This window comes from Silene latifolia, chromosome 1 (assembly GCF_048544455.1).
Source record: "Silene latifolia isolate original U9 population chromosome 1, ASM4854445v1, whole genome shotgun sequence".
Lineage (NCBI taxonomy): Eukaryota > Viridiplantae > Streptophyta > Magnoliopsida > Caryophyllales > Caryophyllaceae > Silene > Silene latifolia.
In genome coordinates, this window is record NC_133526.1 from 86,808,051 (window position 1) to 86,825,535 (window position 17,485).

At 34.5% G+C, this 17,485-nt stretch overlaps 1 protein-coding gene across 1 annotated transcript; it reads left to right on the forward strand.

The window, feature by feature from the left end:
- Positions 1 to 1,421: 1,421 nt before the first annotated feature.
- LOC141607530 (uncharacterized) lies at positions 1,422 to 12,654 on the forward strand. Its single transcript, XM_074426890.1, has 4 exons — positions 1,422 to 1,751; positions 2,012 to 2,112; positions 11,602 to 11,699; positions 12,327 to 12,654. Exons 1-4 carry the CDS (start codon positions 1,562 to 1,564, stop codon positions 12,460 to 12,462), a joined length of 525 nt encoding a protein of 174 aa, XP_074282991.1. The 5' UTR covers positions 1,422 to 1,561; the 3' UTR covers positions 12,463 to 12,654.
- The last annotated feature ends 4,831 nt before the right edge of the window (positions 12,655 to 17,485 follow it).

The following is a 17,485-nucleotide window of genomic DNA, read 5'->3' on the forward strand; positions in this document are numbered from 1 at the left end:
TCAAGAATCCCATGTTGGCCATTAACTCCTTCTTAAACACCCGGTTAAATGCACAATTAACATCCAAAGAGCATTCTAAGATGAGCATCCAAGGCATTCTCTCATCTTCTCTATTTGGGCTTTAACACTTGATTTTATACTTGAGCTCATTTCTTAATTTTTCTACTAACATAAGTTAGTGTCATTTTTGCTTGGACCAACACTCCTTATAAATTGTCATGCCATGATCAAGCTTGCCTTTACTCAGCCTTGTAAATTTCGATGTTTGCTAAAATGACGGGAAAAAGCTTTCGATCGCTTAGATTCCTACAAAATGTAACAAATACGAGCAATACACCTAGAATGCAATATTAGCTCACAAAAACACTAAATAAAGCGCAATAGTCAAATAAATCGAGCTAAAATAAGTTGGTTAAACTATATATAAAATGGGCACATCAAACTCCCCCAAGCTAGACTCTTGTTTGTCCTCAAGCAAGAAACCAATTCCCATCAATTGCAATGTCCTAAAGCAAGCTAAGCATAATGATTCAAAACCCGAGACAATATGGGCATAAGGAATAATGCAAAACATGGATGAGATTTACATGACGGCGTAGCATGGAAGACTTTGAACGAACCTTTAAGCTCTTGCATGATCTTTTGATTAATGGACTCCCACGATGCACTCAAACTCATTTGTATGTGAAAGGACATTTGTGTGAAAACACTCACTTATCCTCGACTCATGAGAATGTGCCCGCAATCTAATATTGAAGAATTTCGTTATTGAAAAAATTTGTTTACTTTGAGAGAATACTACGATTGATTAAAGTTTTCCAATAAAGAGAGTTAAGTTTAGTGATTTTTATTTAAAGTCTCAAAGGATACACAAATGGAAAATAATGGACAAAAAGTACTATAATGAGTAAAAAATTTACTGCGAAAATAATCATGTGTTTTTAACTTAAGAACTCGACATTCTAATTTAATATCCAATATTTATAAGCCATTGCATAAGGCTTTAGGTCGATCGTCATGGCGCCACAACAACTTGTGTAATGCTTGAATTAGAGAAAGGTGTGACTCAATTGAAGTCAAAATTTTGTTTTTTTTATTCACTCCACGTTTTTACAAACTTCAATTTTATTTTTTACCAAAATTATCTTATTGGACTAATATCTCTTATTGGACCCGTCCTATGTTATATCTGTAAGACCGTCGTCCTGTAGAAGAGTATTTGTTAAATTATTTATTCCTAGTCTATCGTGCTCGTGCCAAACACTGATTCCTTCGTCGTGGCCCGCCCTAAGACCCATCGTGCCGTGCCCATACGAGAAAGCATTATTCACCGTGGCCAGGCCACCCGAGTTGACCGGCCCGGTTTGGTTGCTCTTGGTCGACCCGAATGTTTGACCTAGGTCCTATAGAGGTGAAAACGAACTTAAATTTTTTGGGTAAACTGGTCACACTACTATCCGCCCAAATAATCCCATCAAGTTGAAGCAAGATTTCTGCAAATTGAAAGTTGAAGTCTTGAAGAACTTCTCCTGATCGAAAAGGAGTTTAAACCAAGTTGGCTATGTATTCATGGCTTCGTAAGAGCTTCACAAGAACCAATAAGGAAGATACCCAGAATCTTAAAACACCAAAATCCCTCCAAAATAGTATCAATAAACTCGAAGAAGAGGAATATTATGGTGTTACTAACCACTTGATTGAATTCATCAAAACCCTTAATTTTGATTCCTTCAAGAATTTTCCTCTCCCAGGTATATTAATTCTTCTTGTTTACTTGATGGGTTTTGATTATTGTGAGTTTTTATTGTTTGAATTTTGAATTGGATTGAGAAAGATATGAACTTTATTATGTTTGATTGGTTTAGAAGAGCAAATTGATGCTATTTTTTTGGATGGAATTGAGAAAGGTTTGGAACTTTATTATGTTTGATTGTCGTAACAGAGCGAAGTGATGCAATTTTTTGAATGGAATTGAGAAAGATAGGAACTTTATTGTGTTTGATTGTTGTAGAGGAAGAAAACGATGCAATGCAAACGACTACAAGTGGAATACGGGTGGATTTATCCGAGTGGCAGCAACAACATGCTATTATGATTCTCTCTAAAGTCAAGGTAATTAACTTTGTTCATTCTTGTTACAAGTTTATTGATATCATGGTATTGTTTTCGTGGATTGTGTACTTAGGGCATTAGCAATAGAGGTTTGTTAAAGGGGTTGTAAGATGATGTGTCCATTATTTTAGAGGTTTGTCTACAAACCTTCTATTGTTGAACATGGGTGTTGAGGTTCATGGATGATAGGGGTTACAAAATAGTATCCAGGTTTGTGGAGAGAATGTGAGAGAAGAAATAGTATAGTGGGCCATGTTATGAACCTTGAAGAGGTTTATCTATTGTTGGTATGAGAACAAACCTATTGAAGGTTTGTCTATTGCTAATGCCCTTATGTTTTTTACTTGACTTTTGGTTTATGCATTAAGGTAGAGAGTATATGTGAAATCTTGACATATTTGGTTTAGGTAGATTGCATGTTGCATACACTAGCACAGGCAGGATTTGTCATCATGGGAGAGAAATTTTCAGGGGGCCGGATTACTAAATGAATAAGGGAAAGTAGATCATTGTTCGAGGGGGGGGGCATTCTAGCCCCCCTAGCTCCAGCACGGGTTGCTTATTGTTGATTTGAAACATGATTGAACGAGTGATTCATTAAGGGCATTGCTACATGCGTTTGTTGGTGGGTTTGAATTCTAATTAAGGATAATAATTTTATGTGTTTTATTTGTTATTACCACGATGACTATCATTGTTATGTAGGGTCAGAGATTAAGGAAGTTGAGGGTACGCTCGAATTATGGGAAGGAACATTAGAAGAACGTGGTTAATCATCTCTATGGAAGTTATTTTAGTGTGGGTTGCAGGATACGGATATGAGAAGCGATGAAGGATTTGTTTGAATAGGATATTGCTAGGGAAGGAGAAAGGAGGGGGGGGGGGGCGCGCATTTAGGTCATTAGTCATTGTTTTACTTCCAAATTTTTCCAAGGTAGAAGTATTTCAATTTGGTTTGTATGAGGGAAAAATGGATCCCTCCATTTTCATCAAAGAAATGGTTATTGTACCTTGCCGCCATATCTCTCATCCAAGCAAGGGATAGGTGATGAGTTACCAGAGATGTATGGTTCTGAAAAGAGTGTTTATACATACGGATATTCTGAAAGTAGAGGAGGATGTCTGAGTAGATTTGTCCTTGTGACTGGAAGATACTAATTAATAATGTCGTCATTAAATGGAACCAAGTTACAGAGAGGGAATGGATGAGCTAAGATCATGCAGTGATTTTGTGGCTGTCCTGGTATGAGGAATACTAGAAGTGGAGCTATGAAACTTAATACAGGAGAATTGACTTTTGGTTATTTCAGGAGAACTGTTTTGGGAGTTAAATATTCCTATTTCTTATGGGGCTAAGAGTCAACAAATACGGAGTATCAATCAAAGAAGCTTGTCTGTATTATTTGGGGTAGGAGACACTTGATTTTTTGTTTAGTTAACGATGGGAACTGTGGTACTTAGGTATTTGTTTGAACATTGAACTGTTTATCACGAAGAAGTTGGCTACGAAAAGTAAACAGCATTTTAGTTCGAGTACTTCCAGTTCTTTTTCTGAAAATCCCATGTCAATACTGGATGCTTAATAGTTATATTACATTAATAATAATAATTATAATAATCAAATAGCTTTTCCCTTAGAGTGCTTTAAGGTTCATCTTTATGTTACTGAACTAAAATTTCCACGTGTTTTGTTCTTTGCTTCACATTTGATGCTTTCATTCATTCTTCTCAATTTCAATCCATTTAAGTTATTTTCCTAGCCCCGTGTCTTGTATTGACTCTTGTGAATCGTTAGAATAATGTGACCCCTCTTACAATATCCCACGCACTTCTGAAACACTATGATAGTGGAGGTTGAAACTTAAAAGTCCCGAAGATCTTCGTAATTTTAAAAAAACAAACATTGTTGTTACTTCATTTGTTGAATTGCCAATTGCCAATGCAGCATTTGAATGCCAAATTTCTCAACTTTTTTGTGCCCTTGGACTAGTGTCGTGTAAGACGCTCTAGCATAGGAAGGCAAATATAGAGGCTTTAAGGTGTGTAGCCTCTCTGTTTTGCAAACAGTTCAAAGGGGTTTATTTAGACATGACGGGAAGGCAAGTAACATCTACTAGATGTAAAGAATAGGACATTTTGGCAAATACAATTTCACTACGTCCGTTGTAATCGAAAGAATAATTCATCCACGATGGCCTCTTTCAACTTAGGCAAAAGTTGGCTAAAGTTGGCTCACTTCTCATCCTTTTGTGGGAAGACTTCTTATCTTTGAATGAACAAGGGATATCGAATGGTTCGAAGATACATATTGAACAGTTTGAAGATTCATATTTACACCTTTTTATTCCCTTGAATCGCACGAAACTATAACAGGTTAGCATGGGTAGCATGGGTGTGAGGGCACATTTGGCTATCAGTGATGTTCTGCAACATCATAAGAACACTTCACTAATGGCAAATATTCGAGAATGAAATTGTTTCGATACATCAACTGCTCTCCAGAATTTAATTGAAAAGAAGTTTAAAAAATTATTTCAACCGTTGTGTCATAATTTTCATGCCACTGTTTCCCATTGCAACTTTGCTCCTGCAAAAAAGTATCTTTTTTATCCCATAACAACATTTATTATTCAGGTGAAGATGTACCATGATATATTCGTAGAAAAGTAGCCCTTATTCTTCTCCTAGATACGGATTCAAATTAACCATTCATATGAACTAGTATGGATCCTGCGCATGCATGCACGGTATTTACAGATCTTTTAGTTTATAATAATGTATTATTTATAGATTTAAAATTAACATATTATTAATTTTTCATATTTTAATATGAGGATAAAAATTTGAAATGGAAAACTAAACAAAATAATTGAGTAAAGTCATAAAATATGTATTGTATTGAAATTTTTTACCACAAAACTAATGATTTCAATTTATAATTTTTCTCAAAAATTTGTCACGAAATTAATAATATCAGTTCATAGTTTTTTTATACGAATTAAATACGTGGTAAGTTTTTTATTTTTTATACAAAACTAATGATATCAATTTATGAGTTTTTTCATATATGAACTTTTAGATTTATACCAGTTTTATTTTAATTAACAGATTATAATTTAGTTAAAAAAAAGATTTTAGTGATTAAAGATTATATCTTAATTCAAAGATAATAATTTAATAAAAAATATAGTTTAATTTCCTTATTTAACTAGATTCCTTTTGGAGGGAAAATTATTGAGAAGTTTTATTCTCTTATTGAAATTTTTTACCACAAAACTAATGATTTCAATTTAATAAACTTTGATTTTATCAATAAACCTAAAGTTTATCCTAAATTCTCATTACCTCAAACCAAGTTCGTTGTCCATGGATCTCGTTTAGAGTTCACATGGAAGCCTTAATCCACCTTTTTCCAACTCCCCAACCTATTTAGTTCATAAACCTAAATATAGATGGAGCTAAGCAGTTGTTAATATGGGATCTGATCAGCTCTCAAAAAATTTTTTTTTTATTATTTTTATTTTATTTTATTTTATTTTATGAAACAGCTATTCATCCCAGCTCCTCCACTGGTTGCCTATTGTCATAATTCGATATGAAACATGATTGAATGAGTGATTCAGTAAGGGCATTGCTAAATGATTTTGTTGGTGGGTTTGAGTTCCAGTTTAGGATAGTAATCTTGGTGTTTTATTGGTTATCACCATGATGACTGGCATTGTTACGAAGGGTTAGAGATTGAGGAGGTTCAATGCTACGTTCGAATTATGGAAAGGAACCTCCTATTTCGTAATTTCTCGCTATTTGACGCTTATCTTTGCATTTCCGCTCTCTTTAAGCATGTTTCAGCAATAAACTCCTTTAATTCTCATCAAATTCCTGTACACAAACTTGTAAATCATTAGTTCCTTGTTCTTGGTCACTCATCAATGCAAAATGCACACACAAAGCTAAATTAAAATGCTTAAAATTAAATAACAAGTACAAAGTAGTTACAAATCGGGTTGCCTCCGATAGAGCGCTGGTTTTTAAGGTCCCACATGAGTATAGGTAACGGAACGGGTTTAACTACTCTGACAAAATCGTACGAGCCATAATAGTGTTTCAAATGGTGACCATTGGCTTTGATCATTTTGAGCCAAAATTTGAGATGTAAGGATTTTAGCTTACCGCGAAAAAGGCGGAGTCGAGCATTAAACAACACTTTCTCGCCAACTTTGAATTCACGCGGTATGATTCTCTTGTCATGCCACCTGTTTGTCTTTTCCTTATATTCAGCCGAAACTCCCGGAGCTCATCAAGTTGCAATAGCCTCTTTTCACCACTCAAGTTGGGATCAAAATTCAGCTCCTTAATAGCCCACCAAGCTTTGTGATCCGACTCAACAAGTAGATGGCTAGAGTTCCCATCGAATAATCGATAAGGCGATGTGCTATTCAGAGTCTCAAAGGCAACCAGCCTTGTAAGCCCAAAGAGTATCATCAAGCTTCATACTCCAATCCTTACGTGACTTAGAAACAACTTTAGCAAGTATCTCTTTAAGTTCCCGATTGGAAACTTCCTCAAACCTCTTTGGTGAGACACACCATATTTCACTAGAAGCGCTGAAAGTTGCTTTTCCTTAAAATGCGAGCCTCCGTCACTAATGATGACATGACTACCCGAAGAACACCAAACCGTTGAAATATAACCTTCTTGAACAAAGTTATGGCAGTCTTGGCATCCCAATATTTGCCAAGTCTAGACTGAAGTAGCAATAGCCTCTACAAGAATATATTTGTTTCCCTTAAAAGTACTATGGTCCCTTCATCATAATGAAGTCTAGATAAGTGGTCATGAATTAGGGACGTTCTATATTCTCTCTCGCAATTCTAGCAAACGCACTAGAACCAGAGGACGAGTACATCTTCGTCGCAATCGAGTGTCATGACAAACTGTCCTAGTGGTCGTGAATATTCATATAGAATTAGTTGCGGTTGAAGTCACCCGCACCCTTTCTTTGTCCTTTTATGCTTACTACTCTGGGTCTTCACGATTCAATGACTGCACTATTAGTCGGGACGGGTACGACGGCTTCACGATTCAGTGACCGCACATATAAGTAACTTTGCAATTTTGTCTATCGAAGTCAAGCTTTCACACCTTATGTTTGCTTTCGGTTGGGTAATGAAACCTTCTCTCGTGAGTTTGATAGACTTTAGGCCCTCTTAAGGAGGGAGAAACGACTTCTCCTTTGGCATGCTATAGCAATGAGTCGTATCCTGGTAATAGTAAGAAGTGTAAAGCTAACAAAGTGCACCATCCCGTCACGAGGCTATGGTTACGACTCGTAGGCGGCTCTCTTCTTGCTCGTCTAGAACCAAATAACTCGTCAGACCACTGAGTTGGATATATACTATCTCCTTTCTTGAATGTGGATGGGTACGCCTTTCACCATCAATGTGGCCCACCAAGTCGCCACTCACTTTGCTAAGATCGCTAATCAGTGTTTGACGAGTATTGATTGTGGTGGCATCATAACTTCTATCGCAAGGCGTGTATGTGCCGTGCCGCTCAGTTTGCCTAAAATTTCTTCGCCCCAAAGAGCCCATGTTTTGGTATTACTTTTGCCTAAAATTTCTTCACGGTGTACTGATACTTCATTATTGGGTATGTAACATGGTAGAGTGATCATTGGTGAATAAAGTGTTATGGATTAATGATTAAAGTGAATAAATTAAAGATTAGGTTTTGATTATTAGGGTTTATATATAAGCATATGGAAGTTCTTTTTTAAAAAAAAAATATTGTCATAAGTTGGTCAATTATACTATCGTTTATTTGATTTGATTTTGATGGTTTTTATGGAAACTTGTGTGTTTTTTTTAAGGAAATTATTAAGGGGGTGTTTGGCCAAGTTTAAAAAGTGTTTTTGTAAATATAAAAGGAGAAATTTGGCCAAACACTATATTTTTGGAGATTGTAAAACTACTTTTAAAAAGTCAAAACCTACAAAAAAAAGTCCCTAGAAATAGAAGCACTAAATTGCTGCTTCTGCTTCTGTTTCCCACGATTCCACAAATATTCTTGAGCGCCAAAACCAATTTTTTTTTACCGCCATTAATATCTAACAAACCCCTTTCTTATACCCTTATATTTCATTGCTATCGAACTCAATTTTTTTCTCCTTTTAAATCTGTCGACTGCTTCTTTAATTATTTTCTCTATAATACCATGTAATCATCTACTCCTTTAATTATTTTTGGTTAATCCGTATTGTTAATTCTTCAATAATCATAATCTTATCTGATTATCATGTTACTTAGGTTCTACTAATGTCAAGCATTCTGCGATTATTAATTTTAATTTTTCGGTGATAAAATTAATTAAAATCGTCAAAAGGGATGTTGAATAATTATGGTGATGTATTTTGCTTTTGATTTTGATTTTCTTAACCCAAGCTTTCTTATTCAAAAGATGTTGTTATTAATAATGTTAGTTTAAAAAGCAAAAAAAAACTGGAAAATAGGAAGTAGGCCAAACACATCCATTTCTTAAGAAACCGTTTTTACAAAAGTTAGGCCAAACAACTACAACTTTTCCAAAAAGTAGTTTATGAAAAAACTTCTTTTAAGAAGTAAAAACTCTTTCACATAAACCCGACCAAACAGCACCTAAGTCTCTCAGAGTGGGAAGTTTATACAACAACAACAACAACATCAGAGCCTTAATCCCAAAATGATTTGGGGTCGGCTGACATGAATCATCCTTTCGAACCGTCCATGGGTGAACGCACGCCTCAAAATGCGAATAAAAAAAGGGAAGATGAAAAACAAAAAGGAAGAACGAAAATGTAATGGAAAGTCAAGGTAAACTTAGGGGTTTTAAAATCGAATTCCGGCTTTCTTTTATAAAAACTTAAAATTTAAATCGAGAGCAAAGATTAAAACGATTGTTAAAAACCGAAATAGAATTAAGGATCCGGAATGAACCAGGTAAAATCTATAAGAAAGTGGTTGGTAAAAAAGTGTAATAAAGGAGAGAAGAATAAATAATTTAATTTCTTTAAATTAAATAAAAACACTAAATATGTCAAAAAAACATCAAATACTAAAAATCCACATGTATCCTTTCCCTCCATTGTGCCTTCTCCGTCACCATACTCTCCTCAAGCCCCAGCACTCTCATATCGTGCTCTATCACTCTCAACCGTGTCTGTCTCGGTCTTCCTCTACCTCTAGGGACCTTTTCTGTTCTCCAAGTCTCCAGCCTCCTAACTCCTAACTCCTAACTGGTGCGTCCATAGGTCTCCTTCTCACATGGCCAAACCATCTTAGTCGGTTTTCCATCATCTTGTCCTCTATTGGCGCCACTTTTACCTTTTCCCTAATCACCTCATTCCTTAACCGATCTTTCCTTGTATGTCCGCACATCCACCTCAACATGCGCATCTCTGCCACACTCATCTTATGAATGTGGCAATGCTTCACGGCCTAGCACTCGGAGCCGTAAAGTAAGGCAGGCCTAATTGTCGTGCCTTTAAATTATTTTCCCTTTAATTTCCTAATACAACGTTTGTTTTATTTTATTTTCTTAATTGATTTTTTTAAGGAAATTAAGGCGGTGAAAGTGGGAAGTTTATCTCTTCCATTTAATTAAAGTTTGTTTTATTTTATTTTCTTAATTAATAGTTTAGAACGAAAAAGCTACCCTTACGCAATGTGTGAATTTTTCACACAACGAATAAGAAGCTGACATGTGACATTTGTGTTTTAAATTGAATTGGTTAGATTAGGGTTAAGTTTGTGTAGTTAGCTTGTTACCTTAATCGACTTATAATTAAATTATTATATTTTTTTTATATTTTATATTTTGGGTTACAAAATTAGTTTGTTAATTATTTTGATTTTGTAATCACTTTATTTCATTATAATATTGGTTTTCTCAAGTATATTCTTAATCACGTAATATTTCTTTTTTTGTATTATCTTAATTTATTATTAATAAATATATATTCATGTTAAATCTAGTTCTCATTCAGAACATATAACATAAGAAACCAAGGGCATTATATTAGAGTACAAGGGTCAAAAGGCAGCAAAAATTCAACTTCAACGGAATATGGAGGATCTGCACAAATGACGTTATCGTTTTTTTTCACTTTTTGCTTGCTGTGCCGTACGGACTCATATAGAGTTGTGCCCTTTTATGATGAGCAGCCAAGGTGTCACGGTCCGGTACTTTTGCCGGATCGTGGTGCGCACCCTTGCCCAACTCTAGGGCTAGAATGCAAGCAACAAGGGTCTCGTACTAGTGAGGGATCGCCCACTAGCACGTTTCTCGGGACTCTTGGGGTGTCAGGAATCCTAGTCACGATTACCAAAGTTCGGCACACGAAAGCAATAAAAGTAAGCAATACGATTATTGAAAGCAAGAGACAAGCAATATCAAGCTTAAAGATGAGAAGCGGTTTATATAGACTAGCACCTCTGATAGAGGCAAATTTGATAGATTTGTCCTGGTAGCAGGATACATTGAATGTGTAGAATAGCGATATGTTTTCTAAACGCCTAAAAACATATCTTAAACTAAAAACGAGACTCCAAGATTCGACACGCATGAAGTAGTCTTGGAGTACTAAATGAAACTAAAAACAGAAATGAAAATACATAAGCGGAAATATAAAATCTAAGGGCTCGAAGTGAAAGGATCACGCGTGCAATTCTCAGGGATTATGCGGCTAAATCTGCGGCTCCTTACACAAGGCCAGGGCCACCTTCTTTTCCGAACCAATCTTCTTTTTATTTACTAGAGGTGGCAATCGGGTCTGTCTGGTCGGGTCGGCCTACCTTTTGCGGTTGAGTCGGGTCATCATCGGGTCCGGTCGTCCTGTTACTTTATCACATTAATTCAATTTTTGACCATTAAATTTAGATTTTTAACCATTATTTGGTTTAATTACTCCATTATTAGGTCAAACATATCAATTTAAAAACACAAGATCAATATTAAGCTTAATAATTGTCGTGTTATCATTTTAAGTGTGGTCGGGTCAATAGTGGGTCGGGTCACTGATCATTGGGTCGTCGTCGGGTCGAGTAGGTTTCGGTATGAAGAAAATCTCGGGTTCTATCGGGTCGGGTTTGCTTGGATTCGGGTCGTGTCAGACTTTCCAGCTCTATTATTTACTACCTAATTTTGGGGGTATAGAGCGCAGTTGGAAGAGCATTGGGCTATTGGCTTGCTGTGTAGTACGAACTCATTGACTTTATTGGCTTAAATTGTTGATTTTATTTAATAACCGTATGTAAATCCCTAATTAATCTATAAATCCCCTAAACCCTAGTGAACAAATTAGCTAAATTGACATAAGATCTCTGAATTGCACCCTAAACCTTAAAGCATGACACCTGCTAAGATTTTTCATATGACACGCCTGAGTTATATGGGATGTTAACTTGACATTTTCTCAGCCCTATGGTTTTATTAACAGACGTTTCCCTCCTGCAGGAATTGTCACAACTAAGATACACAGTATGTCCTCGACACTTGAAGGAGCGGCAATTCTGGAGAATATATTTTTCCCTTGTTAAGAACCATTTGACAGAGTAAGATATTCATGCGTTCACTCTAGAGTATGTAGGTTTTAGTTCCGTTATATAGCCTGCAAATAGTTCTATAAATAATTTGTAGCTATCTCAAGATGTTATGCGATGTTTTGATATTTATGACTGAAGATTGATAGCAATATGCTGTCTAATAGGGGTACTTTGTCGATTGTCTATTCCAATAGCCTTGTAAAAGTCAGGCATTACTGCGACTGCTAGAATCCTTGGCAAAAATGAGGCTCACTTAGTTTGTGGCATTTCTTTTTATTGAGAAATAGTTGATGCAATTACATTATGAGCCACCCTGCAAGTCTGCAACCGCCTCATTGGGGTACGGTATGTAGGTAAGGTTTGACCCCCTACCCTGTCATTTGCAAGGGCCCTTGAGACATTGTTGAATGTTGATTTTGTTGGAATCGTTCTGTTGAAATGGTGTAAGCGATTTTCATACATGCGCCATTGTCTTGGAAGTTCCCATGGAAGCATCTATATAAGTTCAGAAAAACTGGTCTGAAAACTCTGGAGAGAATGAGGGATAAAACATTGTGCTACCTTTATATTATATCCTTTGTGTTCAGATCAGAATGCAGAGAATTTATTATCCTGAATGCCCTCCTTTAATGCCAGGTACGAGCTGCGGGCCATACAGCATGATAAGATCAGAAGGATGGCAACAGAAGCTGATGAGAAGCCTTCTGATACCAATGGAATAGAACTTGAAATGACAGAGCCGAAGCACATGAGGCAATTGCCATCTCCTTGAAAAAAATAGCAGTCTTTCCCGTGCATTAAGGTACAAATGCAGTTGATGATAATTTAATTCTTTTATTGTGTCGCATGCTTGTAGGACAGAAATTCATCAACCAAAATATAGCGAACTCTTTTCCATCACAAATGATTTTAGTGTAACACCATCTTGTAATTAATAAAAATTCCATTTTACTGGCGTGTTCAATGTTGATTCCGGACCCAATGTCTCTTGATCATTCCGGACTCAAGTTCGAATGAGAACTTACTGATGACTAGCCTGCTATTTGGTCTCCTCTTCTGATGCACGGCAGCACCGGGTCTAAGGCTGTGACTGAAACAATGTCTACCCTTAAATGTCTTGGGCTTCATCTTTGTTTGTTAAAGCTATAATATACGACTTGCCCAAAAGAGAGTACTCTACTTTGAAAATAATTGTAATATCTTATTCGGAAACATGCTATTTTACAATGATACTCCCTTCGTCCCAATTACTTGTCTAATTTTGATTAAAATACCCATAGGTGCACGAATGATTGGGACGTAGAGACTAGGGAGTACCATACATATGAACTATCAGAATAATATTGGATGTTGTATACTTCCTTCGTCCCAATCATTTGTTCACCTTTGAGTAAGACACCCTTACAAAGGATAAAAAAGGTAAAAAAAATGATTTGAGACGGAGAGTGTACAATTAGGATCGGGTTTGACTCATTATTTATGTGTTGATTTTTTTTTTCTCTTGAGATTTCATATCCAACAAGATGGCTTAGTGTAAATAAATGACGATGTTTATGAAATAGGGTACAGAAAATTAGTGTCCAACCACACAAGGGTATATGGCCAATGTCCCCTCAACATTACATTTACTCATTCATTTGTCCTGTAAATGTTTTTTTTTTATCTTCTTTGAAGACAGGTTCGTCAAGTGAACTAGCATTAACCTCATAGTTTTAAATATTTATTTAATATAACGATCTCTTTAATGTTCCCTTAAATTCTTGATGATACAAAAAAGAGTCCTCTCTTGCATCATAATTCATTAATGCAGGAATTATGTTTGGTTTAACATCGGGTCGATGACGTACTATTGATGTACTCTTTGGTTAGCAGGTAATTTTCCTGTAAGACCATTGTAATAGTCGTTCCTGTCACATACGTTTATTCAAAATATGTAATGTATGGAAATGAAACGAATGGAGGAAGGACGGAATAGTATGAAGGTCATTATTATTTGTGGAAAAAATGCACAAGGACCCATGTGAAGGGAGGAGAAATATTTATCCCAACAAAGGTGAAAAACTGAAAACAAGGGTTTTTGGGGTCCCTTGTTTGAGGGAAATCCCTTCCCTGACATAAATGCATCAGCTGAATGAAGAGTGTGTCTTCATCATTCATCACTTGAACTGCTCCTCTCACCATTTCTTCATTAAATGCATGCCCTTTTCTGTTTCAAATATTTCTCATTTCATTTTCTACCCTCTTCAAAGGGGTGGTTCTTTGCTAAACATCAAGAGATAGGGAAATTGTATATCTACTACCGAGGCGATATAAGATATCATTTCGGAATGAATTTAAGAATGAAGTTAGACACCTAATGAATTCTAAATGTATTACTTTCCTTCTAAAATCACATTATACATGTCTTTTACTCCCAAGTTTTTTACTTTATTTTCGCTAAAATAAACTTTTTTTTATAGTAGTGAAGAGAGTTGAAATTCGTCAATGATATTACATTTCCATCAACTTCATTCTCATTTCTTGAACCAAACATCCCCTTGTATTTTTTTATTTATAGAGCAACCTATTTAACTTGAATTTTCACCAAGTTGCCCACAAAATGGCTTCAACAAATAGTATAATATCTCGAGAATTTTATCGTGATACTTATAGTGAGATAATTTCATATTAACATATACTCCGTACTTCGTATCTAACAATCCGTACTCTTGATTCTTTTGAATTACCTCATTTTCAAAATTTTGAGGGTAATTTTGAACAAAAGGAAGGATTCCGGCCGAAATGTGTATAAATTGTTTTCATACTAGGGCGTCATTTCAGCTATGACTGAAATACAGACTATCACTCAAAAAGCTAGTGAAATCTAAGTTATTGTGTGACAAAGATAGTTCCAGTACAAAAGTGTGAAACCTTATAATGTAATCTATGACTTTAACCTGTCAGTAAAAAGAGGGTAAATAGATGACTAAAAAACAAAAGAAAAAACCTGAAAAAAAAAACCACCTGAAAACTGAGATTCTCAAGTTTGTAATTAGTCCAAAAAATACTTGAGCACACTAGCCGTACCAACCAAATAAATACTCAATATAGGAAACAAAAAAAAACAAAAAAAATAAATAAATGTTGGTAATAATAATTGCAAGAAAACAGAAGTCATGAAAGCAAAGTAAGATCACCATTTCAGTGTTATTCCCAAAGGAATCCAAGAGCCTCCTTTTCAAACTTGTAATTAATGTTTACATTTAGTATAGGTCGTTTTATCATTCAGGCTTTGTATATAACATTTTTATGGCTGGCACTAGTGCATGCTATTATTATTATTATTATTATCATTATTATTATTATCAGAGTTTTTCTAACTTATGTCCATTAGGTATAGAATAAGAAGATAAAATAGGAAATAATTAAATGTGTTTCTTGTAAAAAAATGTAAAAGTGATGGGATATTGCAATTTCCCATAAAAATAGCATTTAATTCTTTCCTATTTTGATTTCTTAACCGGTTAGAAAAACCGTTATTATTAGACTTTTAAAGTTGGTTAAAAGCTTATCAAATTAAGACACCGTCTTACGGTTTTTTTATTAGTTGGAATTTGGATATTCATTTATATTACTAGCGATTAATGATGTATTAACCTACTTTCTTCCTGGCTCCGTTCAGGTAATTAGTTATCTACAAGTGGATTATAAGTTCGGGATTTCCTTTTAGTGATTCGTATTCAATCAACAAACTAACGATCGGGATTTCAAGCAATGGATTATAAGGGATTGTTTGGTTGATCAAGGAACTTAATTTTCCTAGGAAAATGCAATTCAGGGGAATTAAGTTCCCTCATCCAATTCAGGTGAATTTAGGAAAAGTGTTTGGTTGCTCATGTAGGAATTAAATTCCACAGGAATTTCCAATGACCAAGGGGGAGTAGGTAAGCAACTTCCCACATCATGTAGGCATTGGAAGTTCCTGTGAAGTTCTAATTCCTACATTTTGTAAAATTTATGGCAACCAAACAACCCATGTTTTTCAAAATCATGGGATTTTTCAATGCCTATGTTTTCTAAGTGACAACCAAACAACCCCTAAGTTGGAGTAAAAATAAGATGGATGTATGAATTTATGAGAGGAATGTAGAGAAACATAATGAAGAGAATCCGGACTCACCATATTCCTATCTTAAGTCTAAACCTCATTTTTTTACCTCACACCCGACCCACAACTCTCGCTTTCCGTGTCCGGTGACAAGGATACAAACTATACGGTCAAGTCATGGTCATGTATTGTTCACTACCACTTTTCAAAGGTTGCAAGATGATGTATATATACTGAAAACTCTAATATCGATTATCAACAATCAACAATCAACACTCATGAATTCATGATCATCAAAACAAAGCCTTCACATAGTTCTTATGTAAAAACAAACAAGAGTAATAAAGAAGCATGTGGTAGAAAATAAATTCGATCGAGTAAAACCTCTTAGACTTATTTTTGTGTGCTCTTAGGATACATGTTAGAAAAACCCTATATAAAATTAGATCTAATGGTACAAATTTTGCACAATGAAACATTAGATATGCAAAATATACTAGCAAAATAAAAAAGGCTAGAAAATTATACCAAAGCTAAGGCTATAAAAACGGTTGATTTAGATGACAAACTAATTCCCACAATATAGCTACTTGAAATATAATTCTCATCATATAGTTAAAGTAGGTTCGGATAACCCAAAGCGAAAGGTATGGAAAAAATTTTAAATTAAATTTTCCTTGAGTAAGGCATTGTGAAAAAATTATTCCTTATAAATTGTTTCATTAATTGAATTTTTGAGAAATAGAAACATACATCGGATGTAGTACCTTATACCTCATTTGTTATTGAGCTTATGTGTATTTTTTTGAGCTTTTTAAAGTTTATATACATTTTAATTTTTTACCGTCAAAACTCAAATTTAACTGAACTTATATAATGTTTTTTTAGTTATATTGTAATTTTTTGAACATTATGTCTAAGTGAATGAACTCAGAAACTTTATAATAAAACTCAAAATCATTAAAACAAAACTCAAAAACTTTATTATAATGCTCAAAAATTACAAAACTGGTGGTAGTACACCAGATGTATAATCCACTTACTGTGAATTTTTGTAAGCTTATAAATCACAATTATCTAACATAGAATATTATAAAATATTAAAATTTAAATCACAATTATGACAAGTAACTTAAAAAAACATTTGGTTTATATAAATCACAATTATGAAAATATATTTTTTTCTCATAATGTGGCTTGGCCTGTCAAACGAATAAAGCGGGTTTGGAACTAGGTGGGGTCATATGGCTCAGAGTACAAGTCAGGTTATATGTCTCATGGGTCAAGTTACAGTTAGAATATCTAAATAATTTGTATACAAATATTTATAATTTATTTATCATAATTGTAATTTAAATTCTAATATTTATACTCTGTAATATTCTAATAATTAATTATAAATATTTCTTATTAGATTTTAAATTAAAGAAACAATATATGTAGGAAACAAAATATCATAAGACTTTACTAAAAAAAAATGAATTTTCATGGTTTTTTTCATACTTTTGCATTGAGTTATTCCAAACCTATTATAAATTGTATAGTCAGAATTATGTTTAAAGTTACTATATACTGAGAATTAATTTGTCTTATGGCTATATGTGAGGAAATCACCATAAAAACTGGTGGATCGGCACTAGGAATTATTTGGATTGTTTTTTTTTGTTTTTTTTTTTTAAATAGATAGACTAATCTATAAAATATAATT